The sequence below is a fragment of the Panthera tigris genome, chromosome D2 (assembly GCF_018350195.1).
Source record: "Panthera tigris isolate Pti1 chromosome D2, P.tigris_Pti1_mat1.1, whole genome shotgun sequence".
NCBI classification, from domain to species: Eukaryota; Metazoa; Chordata; class Mammalia; order Carnivora; family Felidae; genus Panthera; species Panthera tigris.
Window position 1 is genome coordinate 8,610,164 of NC_056670.1, and position 19,029 is coordinate 8,629,192.

Consider the following 19,029-nt stretch of genomic DNA (forward strand, 5'->3'; position numbering starts at 1 on the left):
TAGAGTACGTTCAAAAGACAACACACTACTGGTTTTACCAAGAATCCACCCAATCCAACAGTCTGTGAAAAAAGATCAATATTCAAATTCCATCTAGTAATTCTGGCACGTTCAACACCCACTCAACAGCCAGACGTTTGTTTCTTCTCAATCCTGAAAATGTATATTCCTTTAAATTTTTCACAGATGGTTTTTGCCTTTCTGAATTTGAATTCCTAAACAATATAAGTAGATAGGCAGGATTTCCTTTCCCTTTAATGTTCACTTCTGGTTGCTTAGTTGCTATCGGTCTAAACCTTAATAAGCAAAGACGACCTTTTGGCTTGGATACAGTTAAGAGAAAGGAAGGGAGAGAAGCAGGAACAAGGAAGGAAACATAATCCACGCACTGAAAATTTTTTCAAACACTGGAGCGCCATTAAATTTTTCTACATCCTTGATAAGGAGGGTATTCTGGCTTTATTCTTCCACCCACAGCAAACTGTTCGGTACCTTTTCTAAAATGAAGCTTCCTTGAGGCACCTGGGTGGCTCAGTCAGTTGACTGTCACTCTGTCTCGGCTCAGCTCATGATCTCACTGATCGTGGGATCGAACCCCACTTGGGATTCTCTGCCTGCCTCTCTCACTCTTTCTCTCAAAATAAATAAACATTTTTTAAAAACAAAATAAAGGATGCCTGGGTGGCTCAGTTGGTTAAGTGTCAGACTCTTGATTTCGGTTCAGGTCATGATCTCAGGGTTCGTGAGACCGAGCTCCACCTCACTCTCCATGTTGACAGCACAGAGCCTGCTTGGGATTCTCTTTCTCACTCTGTCCCTCCCCTGCTCGCTCTCTCTCTCTCTCAAAAATACATACATACATACATACACGCATACATACATAATAAATAAAATTAAAAAAAAATAAAATGCAGCTTCCTGCTTAAGTTAAACATTACAGTAGGCTTCAGGCCCATGCCATTCTTCCTCTGATCTCATTTCTTGAGACCTCCCCCCTACCCTTACTGCTCCAGCCACACCACCCATTCATGGCAAGTATGTTCCCACCTCCCTGGGGTTTGTACCTACTGCTTCCCCTGCCTGAACCATTCTTCCCTGGCCCCATAACCACTCTCTCCTTCACCTGCTTCAGATCTTTACTCAAATGTCACTGACCCAGTGAAATCTTTCCTCCCCACCATATTTATAACGGTGAAACGCCCGGCACTGTAACCCACTCCATGCTTTTTCTCCATAGCACCATCTCACACACAATACTTTATTTGTTCTTTATTATCTTTATCTCCCACACTAGGAATGAAGTACTCGAAGGTAGATCCTTTGTTTTTTTCATTGCTGCATTGCCTGTGTCTTGCACAACGTCTGCCTCTTAGCAGTTGTTCAATGCGGTTCACTGAATCCACGAGGAATGACTGCAGTCACAGGGGGACAAAAATTTTAGTGTGTGGGTATTTGGCATTTTCGGCTCAGATTCCTGATACCACCCTGATCTTTATTAGAAGTTGTTAGGCGAAGCACGGTTGGCAAGGGCACAGAAGGCAAGCACTGTCCTACAACTCCAGGGAGGGGTGTATAAATCTCTCCGCAAAGTTATTAAGCAATAGCTATCAAATTTTAAAATGTGTATGCATTTTGACTCCCAAGTTTCTCTAACTTTACCCCATGGGTAGTGCGCCTGTGTTGTTTGTTGAATCAAGACGAGAAGCAGAGACTTCTTTCCGCTTAGGATGCAGAAAGACGAAAAGAGCATCGCTGCCACCCTTGCAACAGAAATAACGCGGAGCAATCTCCCGTCACTTTATTTAAAAAGAGAGGGGGGGCGGGGCACGAGGACTCAGCAAGGCAGGCGAGAGCCCAGATCAAAGCCAGAGGCCCCGCTGCAAATACCACACCGCACCGCCCGGAGTCTCACAAACCTCTCCCCGGCCCCACTCAGCTCTTGCAGACGTTTCCGTTTCTTGGAGCTGGACTCCGCCGGGTCGGGAAGCTGAGACACCATCTACGTTCCATTTCCCGTTCGGATGCCGCCTTTACAAAAGCCAACTCCTAGCCTCAGAGAGCGCGCAGCTGACGCCCGGAGGGAAGCGCACTCCCGCGCCGCCGGCACTTCCGCGCTCCCGTCCGCGCGCACTCCGCGCCCTCCCGCCTGCACGCGCGCACGCCCCCGCGCACTCCGCGCTCCCCCGTCCGCACGCCCGCGCCCCCGCGCACTCCGCGCCCTCCCGCCCGCACTCCCGCGCCTGCCGGCGCCCTGGAGCGCGCGCTCCGCAGCTGGGGCTCCACTTCTAGAGCGGAAAGCCCGAGGGGACTGCCGCCTGCCGGGACGGTCCACAACCACCACGAGGTGAGGGTTTTCTCCGCTTCTGCTCCCAAACTCCGCGTAGGCCTTGGACTCCGTGGCCCGCGCAGCGCCGGGGCCCTTCCAGGCCGCACGGGCGTCGGGTTTAGGTTGCCCCCGCGAGCCCGGTCCCCGCCGAGGGAAGGGCAGCCCCAGTCCCGGGACGGGGAGGGGAGCCGGCGGACGCGACTCGTCACCGGGTCTGCTGCTTCTGCCCAGGTGCCTTTCTGACCTCGGGGTCTGAGTTCTTCCCTTCCCGGGAGCCACCGACTCCTGCTGGTCCGCCCCGTCGGCTGTTTTGCGCGGATGCCTGAGGCTGTCTCCTTTACCAGCTGACGCGCGGGGCAGGATGCTTCTCACCCGCTTTGGATCCCCAGGCTGCCGCAGCCGGCCCTGCGCCCGACCGGTGAACCTCCGCATTTAAATGAGTTGAGGGACGGGAGGCTAAAACCTTGTTCGAAGTCGTGACTCTGAACACCTCCTCGTTGGATGCCCAGAACATTTTGTAAACTCTGAGTCCGTTTCTTATTCGTAAAACTTAATGGCACCCAATCTTAGGACCGCGGAAAGAGTTCATTGCTTAGCGTGAAGAGTTTTGCAAATGTTGATTACTATTACGTGAAGCAGAAGAGGAAATTGAATAAGCGCCCCACTGCCAACAAGTTTAAGAAGGGAGGGAGTTCGGGGGGGGGGTGCCAGAAGAAACAAGAAGGAAAAGGGGGTGCACTGTATGTGGAACAGGAGCGGACCCCACTGGGGACAACGAAAGACTGCTCCTTCCTGGCTAAAACTCAAAATTGCCTAAAGATAAATGTCGCCTCTTCAGACACAAGAGCCTCTCTCTGCCAGCTTCCCAGAGACAAAGTTTAAAGGTTAAGTAGACTGGGTTTAAAAGTAAAACTTATCATGGTATCCAGTTGTGTTTAAATTCCACCGAGTCTGAGCGAAGCACTTCAGTGGCTGAGTGAACGTCCCTTTGAGATGTCACTGGCACGGCCACATTCCTATTGCCCGAGGCGGTCTCCTCAGCCTCCTTGGGCTGGGCCGGTGTAAACCTCTGGAGCAGAAGAGGATGTGCATTTCACTCTGCCCACGGGCAGGGGGCCGGTAAGCCCAGATCGCCATGGGTCTGGACAGGCTGCTAAGGGGAGGTCTTGCCCAAAATTTTGGTGACGTTGCACCAGAGAAAGGAACAACTAACTACCGAGGGATGATCATACCAGGTTTCCCAGTCAGGACCATAAAAGACAGCCCAAACCCTGTATTCAAAATCCAAACACAGAGCCAGACAGAGCGCATGCCAAGATACAAAGACAAGTGGGGTGGGGAGAATTGAAGTGGGAGGTGGGAGGTAGTTTGGAGCCATCAGCAGGAAGGGAGGGACTAGCAGGAACTCCTCATCAGGTATCCAGGTGCTTTTGATGCTAAGCCCAACCTCTGGGCTGGACACGTCAGAAGCTGCTAGTATGTGACTACACTGTCATTCATTCAACAAATATTTATTTAGTGAGCTTCCATTATCTGCCTGGAATAATAACTAGATGCTGGGACACAGAGGTGCAAAAAGTAAGATCAAAACAAGGTCCCTATTTTCATAGGGCTTTTATTTAAATGGGGGAAATACACATACAATAGATAAATGAGTAAATAATATAATTCAGAAAGTGAACAGAGCTGTAAGGAAAATAAGTGTAATGGGCTAAGAGAGTGACCTAGAACAGAGGGGTCTATTTTAGATGGTTCTGCCTCAGGCACCCTCTGGGGTAGGGCATATTTGAGCTGAGTTACAAGAAAGAGCTAGGCATGCAAAGATTTAGAAGCAGAGCATCCCGAGTAAAAACAACAGGTATAAAAGTCCTTGAACTTGATGTGTTTGAGATAGGAAGAAAAGTCAAAATGTCTAAAATGACAGTGAATGTGGAGGACAGTAGGAGGGAAAAGGTCGGATGGGTAGGCAAGGCCAGGTCCTTTAGGGACTTGTAGGACCTGGCAAGGGCTGGATTAATATCTAAGGGTGTTGGGTAGCCCTTGGGAGATTGTAAGTGGGAGACTTACATGATCCAGTTTACATTTTCAAAAATATACTAGGGCTGTATTGGGGAATCAAGACCAGAAGGAAGCAGGGAGACCAGAGTTTTGCCCCAGCTCAAAGGAAAGGTGATTGTGGTTCAGAGGAGGAAAACAGCAGTGGAAGTGGAGAGAAGTGGATGGATTTGAGATGTGACAGAATTAACAGAACTTCGTACTGGAATGGATGAGGGGTTGGGAGAGGAGGAATAGAGGGATCAAAGATTACTCCTAGGTTATTTGGCCTGTGGAACTAAGAGGTGCCAAACAAGATGGGGAAGACAGGAGGTACAGGATCAAGGCGCCCAAGTTTCTGTATTGCATGTGTGTATTTGAGATGCCAACTGAACTTCTTTTTTTTTTATGTTGATTTATTTTTTGAGAGAGAGAGAGAGACAGAGAGAAACAGAACACGAGTGGGGGAGGGACAGAGAGAGAGGAGATACAGAATCCGAAGCAGGCTCCAGGCTCTGAGCTGACAGCACAGAGCCCCACGCCGGGCTCGAACTCACCAACTGCGAGATTATGACCTGAGCCCAAGTCAGCCACCCAACTGACCGAGCCACCCAGGCGCCCCAAGGTGAATTTTAAATACATTGCATGTATCCTGTATTTTAAAGCAAACTATTCTAAAAAAAACAAAAAACAAAAAACAAAAAAAAAACCAAAACCACCTCCAATTTTTATGGTAAAAAGAGGTAGTTTAACAGTATTGAGCTTTGAGTCAGGCAGAGCTGGGTTTGATTCTGAGCTCAGCCACGTTAGAGCTGAGTAACCTCGGACATGTAATATAAACTCTGTCCCCTACTCCTCATCCACAAAATTGTGAAAATAATAAAATGGCATAAAAATTAAATGTAATTTGTAAGTGCCTGGCGCACTGCCTGGCGTGCAGTAAGCTAGTGATGCATGGCAACTTCAGGTTTCCTTGTTTGTGGAGTTCTCCTCTGATTTCAGTCTATTATAAATAGTGTAACATTTACACCATTGAGCCAAATCTGCAATGAGCCCAGCTCGTGTGTATAAGGTTGTTTTTTTCAAATCCATCTTTATTTGCCATCTAATTTAGTTCTTCACCTTGAATAAAATGGCAGAGATTTTAAGTTAAAGGAGAGCTCTAACCTGGTGTGTGGGAGCTCTTTTATTCCATTAAAGTCCGACAGGCCCAAGTGTCTCCAGTGTCCTGTCTCACACAGGAGCCGCTGGTCATATACAGTTATTTAAATTAATTAAAAGTAAACGAAATTTAAAATCCAGTTCCTCAGGCATCCTAGCCACATTTCAAGTGATCATGGTCACTTGTGGCTAGTGTCCATCATATTGCAGAGCATGGATAAGAACATCTCCATCATGGCAAGAATTTCTGTGGGCAAGCTCTGGCTAGAACCTGTAGTCACTAAAGTGTGGGACCTGTATATTGGTGTGTATGTATATACACGGAGAGTGAGAATAAACATGAAAAAATATATAAAATTGAAATTAATTGCAAATTAACTTAAATGTGTACTAAAGATAATATTAAGTCACTAAGGATTAAATTTAGTTTCTATAAAAGTTGGAAAACTGTTCATGGAATAGTATATTTGGTTGTAAATATGAAATGGTTTTATCTGTCCAATTACTACTACTCGTTGTGCCACTAATCCAGTTCTCTAACTCTTCTGTCACTTTTGGCTAATTAAGACAGCCCCTTCACAATTCCTAAAGACTTGGTCGATTCACTGTAAAGCCTCAGTCTCTTATTTGATTCAAAGCACTCTTCTCCTGCTATGCAGGACAGGAAAATGAGAAATACTATACTGTAGGGTGGCTGGCAAGGCAGGGGTGCAGTGTTAGCTAGAGTGGTCAGAGATACCCCTCTTGGAAGACCTCACATTTGAGCCAAGACCAGAATCATGAGAGTGAGCAATCCCTAGACCTCTCTTAGGAAGAGTTCAGAGACTGAGGGTGTAAAAAGCAGGTGCAGATGCCCTGAGGATACAGACCTGGCAGAGGAAAGAAACTTTTTTAAAGGCCAGTATGACCGGAGGGCAATGAAGGAGAGGAGATTGTACAAAATGAGGCTATAGAAGTAGACACAGGACAGATGAAGAAAGGCATGGCGACCACGGTTAGGAGTCTGAGTCTGGAGATAAAGATGTATTAACATTGTATAGCTTCACTTCTGCTTCATGTTCCATCTTTCTCGCAGTTATCCCCACCTCTCTCCTACAAGCGTCATTTTCTCCCTTGATACTGGATCATTCCCACAGGCATATCATTAAGTCATTAAAAATTTCATGATTAAAAATGTTTTTGACAGTTCCGCCAACCCCCCTCCAGATGTAGCTCTGTCTATTCCCTTAATAGTAAAATTCCTTGAAAGGAGTGACCTCTATTCCCCGTATCCACTATTCCACCTCCCATTGTCCACCCCCCCCCCCAACTAGTAATGTTTTCATCCCTACCTTTTTAGTAAAATGCTCATCAGGGTTCCCCACAGCTTTGCTCCAGCCCAGTGATCTCTTCTCTGTCCTCAATCACTCAACCTCTTAGAGTCATTGTACATATCGAACATCCATCTCTCCTTCCTGAAATAAATATTTCTTCCTTAGGCTTCCATAATATCATGGATTTTTTTTCCTTTTTTCCTTTTCCCTTTTTTTAAATCTACTTCACCCATCCCCTCACCTACCTCCCCTCTGGAAACCACCAGTTTGTTCTCTGTATTTAAGAGTCTGGTTTTGGGGGGCACCTGGGTGGCTTAGTCAGTTGAGTGTCCAACGCTTGATATTGCCTTAGATCATGATCTCGCGGTCATGGGATTGAGGCCCACATCAGGCTTCATGCTGACTGGGGAGCCTGCTTGAGATTCTCTGTCGCCTTCTCTCTTTCCCCTTCCCCCACTCGTGCATGCGTTGCTCTCTCTGTCTCTCTCAAAATAAATAAACATTTTTAAAAAGAGTCTTTTTTTTGTTCATTTGTTTCTTAAATTTCACATATGAGTGAAATCGTATGGTATTTGTCTGTCTCTGACTTATTTCACTTAGCATTATACTCTCTAGGTCTACCCATGTTGTTGCAAATGGCAAGATTGCATCCTTTTTTATGGATGAGTAATATTCCATTGTATATGTATCCACATCTTTATCCATTCATCTATCAATGGACACTTGGGCTACTTCCATAATTTGGCTAATGTAAATGATGCTGATATATATATATATGTATATATATATATATATATATATATATATATATATATTAGATATTTTATATATATATATAATATTAGATATTTTATATATATATAATATTAGATATTTTATATATATATATATATATATATATATATATATATATATATATATATAATATACATTTAGTGTTTTGTTTTTTGTTTTATCTTGTTTTTTAGTAGGCTCCATGCCCAGTGCAGAGCCCAATAGCCCAACACAGGGCCTGAACTCACAACCCTGAGATCAAGACCTGAGCTGAGATCAAGAGTTGGACGCTCAACAGACTGAGCCACCAGGTGCCCCCAGAGGGACATCTTTTAGGCCTGTATCAAACATTATCATTTCCCTACTTAAAAATCTCCCTGTAATGACTTCCCATTAGAATTATTGTAAAATTAATATTCCTTGTCATGGACTGCAGGCCTGCACCTTCTGTTCCTGCTACTGCCATGCCTCACCTTCCACTTAACCCTTCTTCCTTCTGTCCCCCGAACACTCCAAGTCTGTTCCCACATCAGGGCCTTTGCACTTGCTGGTCCCTCAGCCCCAACCAGGGTTTCTCAACCTCAGCATGATTGACATTTTGGGCTGGATAATTCACGGTGACTGGGACCTACCCGTGCACTGCAGGATAGTTAGCAGCATCCCTGGTCTTGACCCACCCAGTGTGACAACCAGATTGTCTCCAGACATTACCAAATGTCTCCCGGGAGCAAAAGCACCCTGGTAGAGAAGCAGTGGCTTAGACCATTCTGCCCTCAGATCTTCTATGACTGCCTCTGTTCCACTGTTGGGATCTGATTATTTCAATTGCCCCTTTTTACAAGGGCTATTTCTTCACAATCATAACTAAAGTACCTCCCCCCGCCTCCAACCACCACCTCTTAATACCATTACTCTGATTATTTTTTTCTTTTTAACACTTATCACTATCTGGAATTATACTTTCCATTTGTTTCCATATTGATTTGTTTCCATGTTTCTTTTCTTTCACCTCCTTTTGTTCCCTCCTCTTCCAGAATGAAATTACCATGAGGAAAGGGCCTTTTTCTAACTTACTCGCTCACTACTATATCTAGGATACAACTAGGATACTGCCTGGCATGTGTGACATGAGGTGGTCAACAAATGTTTTGATGGAAATATTACTGTAGTTCCCATAAACATTTGTACAAATAGGTTTATATTTTACATACAAGAGGGTGGGGATCCCGTGTGCAACAGAAACAGAAATACACACACGTAAGCAGGGAACTTCTCTGAGAGAAGATTTAAGGAATTTTTTTTTCTGCGAATTCCTTAATTATGGCCAGTAGTAGATGTAGAATGTCTTTCTTGACTGTCTCACCACTACCATCAGCAAAACAAACAAATAAAACTAGGAATATTACTCAGGATTTCATCAGTTGCAGACAGTAGAAACCTAATTCAAACCAGCTTAAACAAAGGAGAGAGAAGCTATGTCTTTAAGTAAACAGAAGTTCAGGGTTAGACAGGGTGATCCAGGCAAGACTCTTTAGTCACTGGCATAAGCCGTCTGTCCTTCCTCCTGTCTGAGCTCTGCTTTCTGCTGTGTTAGATCCCTTCTCAGGTAGGCTGTCCCTAAGTGTGGAAAGATGGCCACTAGCAGCTCCAAGCTTATATTCTACCAGCTTACACTTTTCAGAAGGAAGAGACCTAGTTTCAGTAAAATTATATATATATTAAAATATATATATGAACTAATATATATTAATATATATTTAAAGTATATATTAATCATATATAAGTATTACAATTAATTATATTAATTATAATTACATGTTGCATATATTAATTATACTGATTAATACTAATTATATATAATACAAATTTTATATATTATTATATTGTATTAATATTAATTACATATAATATTATATATTTGTTTATTCATCTATTATTGAGAGAGAAAGCAAGCACCAGCTGGCGAGGGGCAGAGAGACAGGGAGACGCAGAATCCGAAGCAGGGTCCAGGCTCCAAGCTGTCAGCACAGAGCCCAACGTGGGGCTCGACCTCACCAACTGTGAGATCATGACCTGAAGTCAGATGCTTAACAGACTAAGCTACCTAGGTGCCCCTCAGCAAAATTATTATATTTTAATTGGACTACCTCTGAGTGAATCACTGGGACCAGGGAACGGCTGGAATATCTTGCGCCTTCCCAGATTGGAGTGAATGGTGGACGGCCCATCTCAAATCACATGGACTGAGAGTAGAGGGAGAGCATGTTCCAGAAAGGAAAACCAAGAGAAGGGATCCTCACCAAGCCAGAGCCACAGATGTCCACAGCACTGGACTGTGCGCACTTCCTGGGTCACTTTCACAGACCTTGGTTGGAATGCTAAGCTGTAACTGACCAGTGACTTATAACATAAGCTCTCCATGAGCAGAGCTGTGTCTCGCTCAGGGTTACATCCCCAGGGTTATTGACAAGATCTCGCACAGAGAAGGCTGTCCCTAATGAATAAGTATTTCCTAGCCCTTCCTTTCCTCTTCCTCTTCCTAGTTTCTGAGATCATGTTTCCAATGGGCTCTGCAGAGTTACACTGTGCGTTGTACAAAGGGAGCTCAGCAAATATTTATGAAGTGAATATTGAGGGAGCTGATGAGTTAATAATAGGTCTTAGTCTTTATTGTTGCCCACAACCCGAGAGGCCAGAAGGTTGTGGGATTTGACAGCAAAACCTACACATTACCCACCCTCCTCTTGTCCTTTCCCGATCTTTTTAAAAAAAAAATTTTTTTTTAATGTTTATTTATTTTTGAGAGAGAGACAGAATGCGAGTGGGTTAGGGGCAAAGAGAGAGGGAGACACAGAATCCGAAGCAGGCTCCAGGCTCCAAGCTGTCAGCACAGAGCCCAGCGCTGGGCTTGAACTCACAAGCTGTGAGATCATGACCTGAGCCAAAGTCAGAGGCTCAACCGACTGAGCCACCCAGGTGCCCCTCCCCATCTTTCTTGAACTCTCTGCTGCTCTCCTTGTTATCTATCTCAAATCATGCTTTCCTCATCTCTTGGTATACCTGTTCCTGTCTGTTTCTGGGCCTTTCTCTCCCTGGGGTTTCCCACCCCACCCCATCCCGCTCTCCCTCGATTTCTTCCTTCCTCCTCAAAAATGATACATTGAGGGGCGCCTGGGTGGCGCAGTCGGTTAAGCGTCCGACTTCAGCCAGGTCACGATCTCGCGGTCCGTGAGTTCGAGCCCCGCGTCGGGCTCTGGGCTGATGGCTCGGAGCCTGGAACCTGTTTCCGATTCTGTGTCTCCCTCTCTCTCTGCCCCTCCCCCGTTCATGCTCTGTCTCTGTCTGTCCCAAAAATGAATAAAAAACGTTGAAAAAAAAATTAAAAAAAAAATGATACATTGATATGGCTTCTGTGTCTCCTCCAGTGAACTTCTTTTTCTTATTTCTCACATATTCTTCTCTCCCTTCCTACTCATAATGCAGAAATGGAATTTTTATATTCGTTACTGTTTATAGATCTATTATTTTTAATTTTCAAGCTGTTAGACAAAACATTTAAATTCCTCTCTGATTGATTGATTGATTGATTGATTGACTTAGAGACAGAGACAGAACACGAGCAGGGGAGGGGCAGAGAGAGAGGGAGACACAGAATTTGAAGCAGGCTCCAGGCTCTGGGCTGTCACCACAGAGCCCAACACAGGGCTCAAATTTGTGAACCACAAGATCATGACCTGAGCCAAAGTCAGATGCTTAACCGACTGAGCCACCCAGGCGTCCCTAAATTTGTCTCTGTAGGGGCGCCTGAGTAGCTCAGTTCGTTGAGTGTCCAACTTCAGCTTAGTCATGATCTCATGATGTGTGAGTTTGGGCCCCATGTCAGGCTCACTGCTGTCAGAGCAGAGCCTGCTTCAGATCCTGTCTCTGTCTCTGTCTCTGTCTCTGTCTGTCTCTCTGTCCCTCCCCCTCTTATGCCCTCTCTCTCTCTCTCAAAAATAAACATTTAAAAAATCATAATCATAATCATAAATTCCTCTCTGTAAAAATATGCCCAGTACTGACGTGTGGGTGGCTTAGTTGGTTACACATCCGACTCTTGATTTCAGCTCAGGTCATGAGTTTGAGCCCTGCGTTGGGCTCTGCACTAACAGTGCGGAGCCTGCTAGGGATTCTCTCTCCCCTCTCTCTCTGCCCCTCCCTGGCTCTTGCTCTCTCTCAGAAATAAATAAAGTTAAAAAAAAAAAAAATAGGTGGTACCTGGGGGCTAGTGACTGCCAAAAGGAAATTGATACCCTGTGATGCAGAAAACCCTGCTGTCTTTCAGAACTGGCTTTGCAATGAGAATTTAATGAAATATTTCTAGAATGTAACTGGACCCAGAGGAAACCAATATAAAGTTACAGGGGCCCAGTGCTTCAAGTGTAAATTCCAGTAGAAGACTGGTTTGGTTGCTAAGCAGAGAACAGTGTTAGAGGTTTAAACAATGATTCAGTTCTTCAAAAATTTAAAAACGACTTTATCTTTGACAGTGAAATGCCTAAGGACCCCCTGAAGGCCATTCTGTTAGAGTTGGAATGTCACTTTACATGGAATTTACTTAAGGAAGACATTCTGTTTGATGTGGAAAATACAATCGGGCAGCAGCTTGAGTTTCTCACCACAGAATCCAAACTCACTCTTTACAACCTATTGGCCTATGTGAAACACCTAAAAGGGCAAAATGAAGATGCCCTGGCGTGCTTGGAACAAGCAGAAGACATAACCCGGAGAGAACACCCGGACAAAGAAGAAATACGGCGTCTGGTCACTTGGGGAAACTATGCCTGGGTGTACTATCACACGGACCAGCTTAAGGAGGCACAGAGGCATTTAGACAAGATAGGGGCCGTCTGCAAGAAACGGTCCAGTCCCTCTGACTACAAGTTGGAGAGTCCTGAGATTGAATGTGAAAAAGGGTGGGCATTCTTGAAATTTGGAGGAAAGTACTACCAGAAGGCTAAAGCGGCTTTTGAGAAGGCTCTGGAAGCGGAACCTGACAATCCAGAATTCAGCATTGGCTACGCCATCACGGTGTATCGGCTGGATGACGGTAACAGAGGAGGGCCTGCAAGGAGCTTGTCTCTGGGCCCGCTGAGGAAGGCTGTCACCCTGAACCCAGATAACGCCTACATGAAGGTTTTACTGGCGCTGAAGCTTCAAGACGTACATGCAGAAGCTGAAGGGGAAAGGTACATTGAAGAAATCCTGGACCAGATAGCTTCCCAACCTTACGTCCTTCGTTATGCAGCCAAATTCTACAGGAGAAAAAAATCCTGGGACGAAGCTCTTGGACTTTTGAAAAAGGGCTTGAAGGCGACGCCCACGTCCTCGTTCCTGCATCACCAGATGGGACTCTGCTATAGGGCACAAATGATCCAGGTCAAGAAGGACACGTGCAACAGGCCTAAAGGGGAGGATAAACTGAGAGTCGACAGGCTTATTGCGATGGCTCTCTCTCATTTCAAAGCAGCTGTGGAACGAGACTCCACGTTTGCATTTGCCTACACGGACCTGGCCAACATGTACGCTGAGGGAGGCCAGTATAGCAAGGCTGAAGACGTTTTCCAGAAAGCCCTTCACCTGGAGAACATAACTGATGATCACAGACATCGGATCCACTATTACTATGGCCGCTTTCAGGAATTTCACTGTAAATCAGAAAGTACTGCCATCCACCATTATGTAGAGGCCTTGAAGCTTAGAGACCGGTCACTCCTCCGGACCAAACTAACAAGTGCTCTGAAGAAATTGGCTGTCAAGAGACTTAGTCACGATGCTTCAGATGTGCAGAGTTTATGTGCCCTGGGGTTTGTTTATAAGCTGGAGGGAGAAAAGAGGCAAGCTGCTGAGTTCTATGCTCGGGCCCAGAGGATAGACCCAGAAAATGCAGAGTCCCTTGCTGCTCTCTGTGAGCTCAGACTTTGTATTTAAATACACACTCTAGGAAATTACTTTGAAGATTTTCTCCTCGTTGTGGGTTCAAGTATTCTTGTTCATTGTTTTAATCTATTGTTAATTGTGGAGCTGATTTTTATTGAATGTTTACTGTGTAGCAGGCATCATGCTAAATATGAATCTTTCACTGTTTTTTTTCTAATGAAAATAGTGTAATCCATTTGGCAACAAAAACATTCCAGATGTTGTTACCTTTCAAAAATGGGAGGGCTATTATGACTTTACACCTCGATCTCTGCTATTTATAATAATTTTCTGATAAATTTCTTGTCAAATTTCACATATTGCTCACTTAGGTAACAAGCATAATCTTGCCGTAAGCCTTTGACCCCTAGGTCAAGAACGGACTTCCGGCAAAATGGAAAATTCTATTAGTTAAGCTCTTAACTGTGTAGCTTGCCAAAGATGGATCCTATCCAGTTCTGACTCTGAGGAAGGTATTTAACCATTAGCCCGCTAGTCACTTAAAGAATCCTTTTTGTTGAAAGAAAAAGTTCTTAACAGTAAAAAGTCTGCTGTCTGTGATGACCTCAATGAAAGGAGAAAAAAACTAGAACAGGGGAAAAAAGATTTCTTTAAATACAGAATTCCAAAATGTTCATTACGCAATTAGAAATAGTTGTGAGGAAAAAAGTGAACAATGGAAAATCCTTAGTCTCGAGTTTCTCCGGTCTTTCAACTGGAAAGTAAACCTTATCTAAATGGAATTAACTTCATTCCAACTAAAATTGCAGAATTTTTAGGTTAAAATCATTGCACAGATTGAGGAATTGTGGGAGAAATGATAATTAAATGGATACATAGATATCCCCATTCTACATCCATAGATTGCCAAGTTTTGGTGATTAAGTTTTGGGTCTGGGCTGGGTGGTTCTTGTTCCCCCAGTTTCCGGCCTGTGGTTAACTGTTCAAGCATTCCAAAGTTACTTCTGTGTGGCTCTTTCTTTTGCCTGAAGTTTTCAGGTTGACATGTTTTCCTGTAGATCGTCCAGGAGTAGTTAAGCCCTGCTTTCTGTTTGAATGTCCACCTCGAAGAGTCTACTACTCAAGGACTCTGACCCCAGGGATGCTTTTTACAACGGGATGCTACTGAAAGTGGCTTCTTTTATGTTGTTTCTTTGATTATCATACACAATTGTATCTACCACCAGTGTTAGTGGAAAAGCGTGCCGTGCGATTTGATTCTCCATACTGCCACTGCCTTAAGACTGCCATGAATTTGTGTGTTATTTCTACTCGTTACTATTTTTATTTTTTTAATTAAATTTTCTGTTATGGTTTTGATGGGTTTGATTATTATAAAAGTGGTGAATTCTCACTGTAAAATTTCAAATAAACAGAAGCATATGAATTTACAAGTAAGAGCACTTCCCTCACTCTAACCCAGTTCCACACCCCCATGGTAACCTGTTAACAATTTAATATGTATCCTTCCAGATATTTTTCTATGCATATTCAGACACGCATCCATACTGCAGTGTATTTCGTGAATTAAATTTTTTTAAATGTTTGTTTTACTTAAGTCTCTGCTGTGTTTATTTTGCTCATTTCATATGTTTATTCAGGAAGGAAGAACAGGGAAGGGAAGGATCTTTACTCAGGTATTTCAGAAATTCAGGACTGAAGTCCTGACCTGTCAGAAGAAGCATTTGTCACACTTTGCATCAAATATTTTGCAGCAAGTCATTTTCTCTCACTGGGAATAATGTTGTAATCAAGCTTATGTTCCCAAGTAGGGATTCCACATGCAATTAAATACAATTATGATATCAAAATAACAGTAAGTATCTGTATTTAAATATTAGACTTTAATGTCTATTAAATGACTTTAAAATTTACTAGATATTAGAACCTTGAAGAATTGGCTCACATGATTACAGAGGCTGAGGACCATAATCATGGGTCACTGTCCATAAGCTGCAGACCCAGGAGAGCCAATGCTATAATTCCAGTCTGGGCCAAAGGCCTGAGAGCTGGAGGAACAATGCCATAGGCTGAGGTCCAAGTCTGAGGGCCCGAGAACCAGGAAGGCCGATGTACAGGCTCCAGTCTAAGGGGAGGAGAAGACACATGTCCAGCTCACACAGCCAGGCAGACAATTCACACTCCCTCTGCCTTCTTGTTGTACTCAGACCCTCACCAGACCGGGTGGTGCCCAGCCAACACTGGGGAAGACAGTCTGCTTTACCCCTGCCTCCTGAGTCAGATGCTGGTCACAGACACACCCAGAACTGATGTTAGACTCGAAGTCTGGGCCTCCCACAGCCTGGGCAGATTGACACACAAACTTAACCTGTAACTGCATCCCAGGACGCGGTGCCTGGCAGGTGCACATCACAGTGACCGTGTCTATTTTCTCCACAGTGAGGTCAACAAGAATTCTCTGGAAAAAATCCTCCCACAGCTGAAATGCCATTTCACATGGAACTTACTTAAAAAAGGATGGTGTCTCGCATGATCTAGAAGACAGAGTGTGTAACCAGATTGAATTCGTAAACGCTGAGTTCAAAGCTACAATGTACAACTTTTTGGCCTACATAAAACACTTAAATGGTCACAACGAGGCCGCCCTGGAGTGCCTACAGCAAGCTGAGGAGCTGGTCCAGCGAGAACACTCTGATCAAGCAGAAATCAGAAGGCTGGTCACCTGGGGAAACTATGCCTGGGTCTACTATCACCTGGGCAGACTCGAGACGCTCAGATCTATGTGGACAAGGTGAAACAAGTATGCGGGAAGCTTCCAAATCAGTACAGTACTGAGTGGCCGCTGGGTTCTTCAGTGACCAAAGCTGCCAGGGTCCTCTGCAGAGCAGGTCACTGGGAACTGTGGATGCCAGCCCAGTGTGTTGACACTGGTGGCTCCCGCTCGTCCTTGTTCCCAGCCATCTGCTTAGGTCCCAGCTTCCCAGGCTCTGGGTGGGGCAGAACCAAAGCAGGCCCTTTGCCCGGCGCCACAAAAGGGCTCAGAAACCCAGTGTTCACTTGGCTCTTCCTTTCCCAGCTAGAACCCTTTGTGGTTGGAAGTTGCCTCTTGGCACTGGGCCACGCCAGCTGGCATGGGCAGGATCAGGGGCAGAAGGAAGCTGTACTCCTTCTGTTTTTGAAGTTATTCTCAGGGTTTTTGTTCCACTGTTGCTGAAGTTTGTTAAGTGGACTCCTGACCTCTCCCGGAGCTGTTTTGTTCATGGATAGGTGTCTTGATGTTGAGCTTAAATGGGGGAGGCGGCATCTCCTACCTCACCATCTTGGTGACATCACTCTCCAACAGAGTTTTGTGTTTCATTTTCAAATAACTCCTAATCAGCTACAAGACTGTCTGACTCATAACTGATTGATAAATATATTTAGAACTTGCTTATTTTTTTTTTTCCATCTTACAACAGCCCCGTAAACTAGTTACTGCTGTCATTCACTTTTTAGTGAGGGAGAAACCAAGGATTTCAGTGGTCAAGTCACCTGTCTAGACTCACAAATGTGTTGAGCGGTAGAGACTGGCCGTGTATGCAGACCAGACTGACTCCAAAGTCCATGCTCTTCAACAGTGTTTCACTACACTGCTCCTATCGGACAGCCTTTAACAATCCTCCTCAGTCACATTCATGGGCCTTGTATCCTGGCATATGCAGCTGAGGAAGAGACCTTCTGGAAGCAAGGCCCATAGAGTGTACTGCATATAGGGAGCTTTCCTCACAGAAAGTAACAAAGGCGATCCCAGCTCATCCTCTGCACCATGCCATTCCTCCTCCTCTCCCCACACCCTTCCCTCCACCTTGAAAACCATGGACATCTGGCACAGCCTATCCTCAAGGGCCTTTCTTTGAAGGCAAGTCCCCAGCAGGCTCAAAACTACACACATTAATACACCCACTTGAGAAAGCATTTGGAGAAATCTTGAACCCTACCCATTGCAATCCAATTACAACTTTGTCCCTCTGACTACCAAATTCCACAGAACCCAAAGGGCACAAACTGCCTTTCCAGTTCTCTGTCTAGAACCAGGTCTCCCAAGGATAAGAGCTGGAGCCTCACGCCTCAGCCCCCTCTGGAGTCTGGAGACGACACGGAAGTGCACGTGCACAGAGCCACGAGCTATGCCTTCCCTTCCCTGGGTCATCAGACATCATTACTTACAGTTCTGGACTCGGTGCCCATTAGCCTCTATGGCCCTTCCTTTAGAGCTGCCCCAAACAATCTCTTCTCCCAGGAGGTGCTGTTTCTACAATCTCTAAGGAGAGGGTTTAGAAGTGGGCTTTAATCACAGCCTGTGTCTATACTGACATAAAACTACCACAAATAAATGTATATCACAAATATATCCATATCATTTATGATCATAAAATATTTAAGAAAAACTAAAAACAGAGGCCAACAATTTAAAAATGTCATATCCATGATCATCAAAACCTCTTAGATTGCAAAACAGGTTTCTTTGGGAAAATTACACAAACATTAAAAAAAATGGAAAAATTGTAAAAAGAAATATAATCCAAAAGAACACCCCCTCCTCTCAGAGTTAACTTTAAGTGCAAACTCTGACATTTTTATAAAGAGCATGATGCTTTGTGACTATCTCTTTACTGAATAGTACACAGTGAAGATCTTTATTTATTAGTAAATATATTTTAACAATATAAAATCCCTCCCTTACGTCCATGATAACATAGCCAAGAGGTTTACATGTTCAAAGAAAGAAAAGATTAGGTATAAATAAGAAATGTGCAGTCTATATGAAGGAAACTATTGAACTTCAGTGCATAATAGTTTAACAGATTTTAAGTTTACCGCCCATATTGTAATGAATACATACTTGTGTGTAATTGTATTTGTATGTATTCCTAATTGAAATATAAAATTTAAACTATAAAAGTTCAAAAATCATGTTTCATAATTTTAATGTTGAGAATGCATGACACCAGCTGCAGACAAAATTTATTTAAAAGTTTGAACTTACGAAATCTTGATCTCAATAATCTTTCTGTAGACAAATTTTAGAGGGCACTCCAAAAAAAATGAGAAGGGTATCATATTAATGTGGAATAATATATTATAAAATGAAAAAAGTCAGTATGTATAGTTCTCATTGTTGCTGTAAACAGAGATAAAAGATATTATTACAAAGAGTACATAAATCAAGAAACTATTGTACTACTCTTTTATGACCGTTACAGAGTAAGCACCTCAATTAAAACGAGGCCTAGGAACCAAAGGCACTTCAGGTCCTACTGATACCAGTGCCCTGAGCCCTTGGGGAGGGGGGCAGTGGGGTAAGGGTGAGCAGTCAATGGCCAAATCATTCCTCTTACTCCCCCTGCTGGCTTCCCCGTGCTGCTAGGAGGTATGAGTAAGGCCTTTGAGCTCTACTCTCGAGGATCTCTGGGCCCTGGTGTCCAGGAGCACAAGACCTCTCCCCCAAACTCAATTACTGAC

At 44.2% G+C, this 19,029-nt stretch overlaps 1 protein-coding gene and 1 pseudogene across 1 annotated transcript; both read left to right on the forward strand.

Moving 5' to 3' along the window:
* Positions 1-2,207: 2,207 nt before the first annotated feature.
* LOC122231745 lies at positions 2,208-16,358 on the forward strand (annotated as a pseudogene).
* On the forward strand, positions 2,837-13,893 carry LOC102952340 (interferon-induced protein with tetratricopeptide repeats 5-like). The gene is given in 3 exon segments (XM_015536272.2): positions 2,837-3,384; positions 3,386-3,445; positions 12,138-13,893. Coding segments are annotated over 3 exon segments (1,566 nt in total). The 5' UTR covers positions 2,837-3,319; the 3' UTR covers positions 13,579-13,893.
* Positions 16,359-19,029: the final 2,671 nt, after the last annotated feature.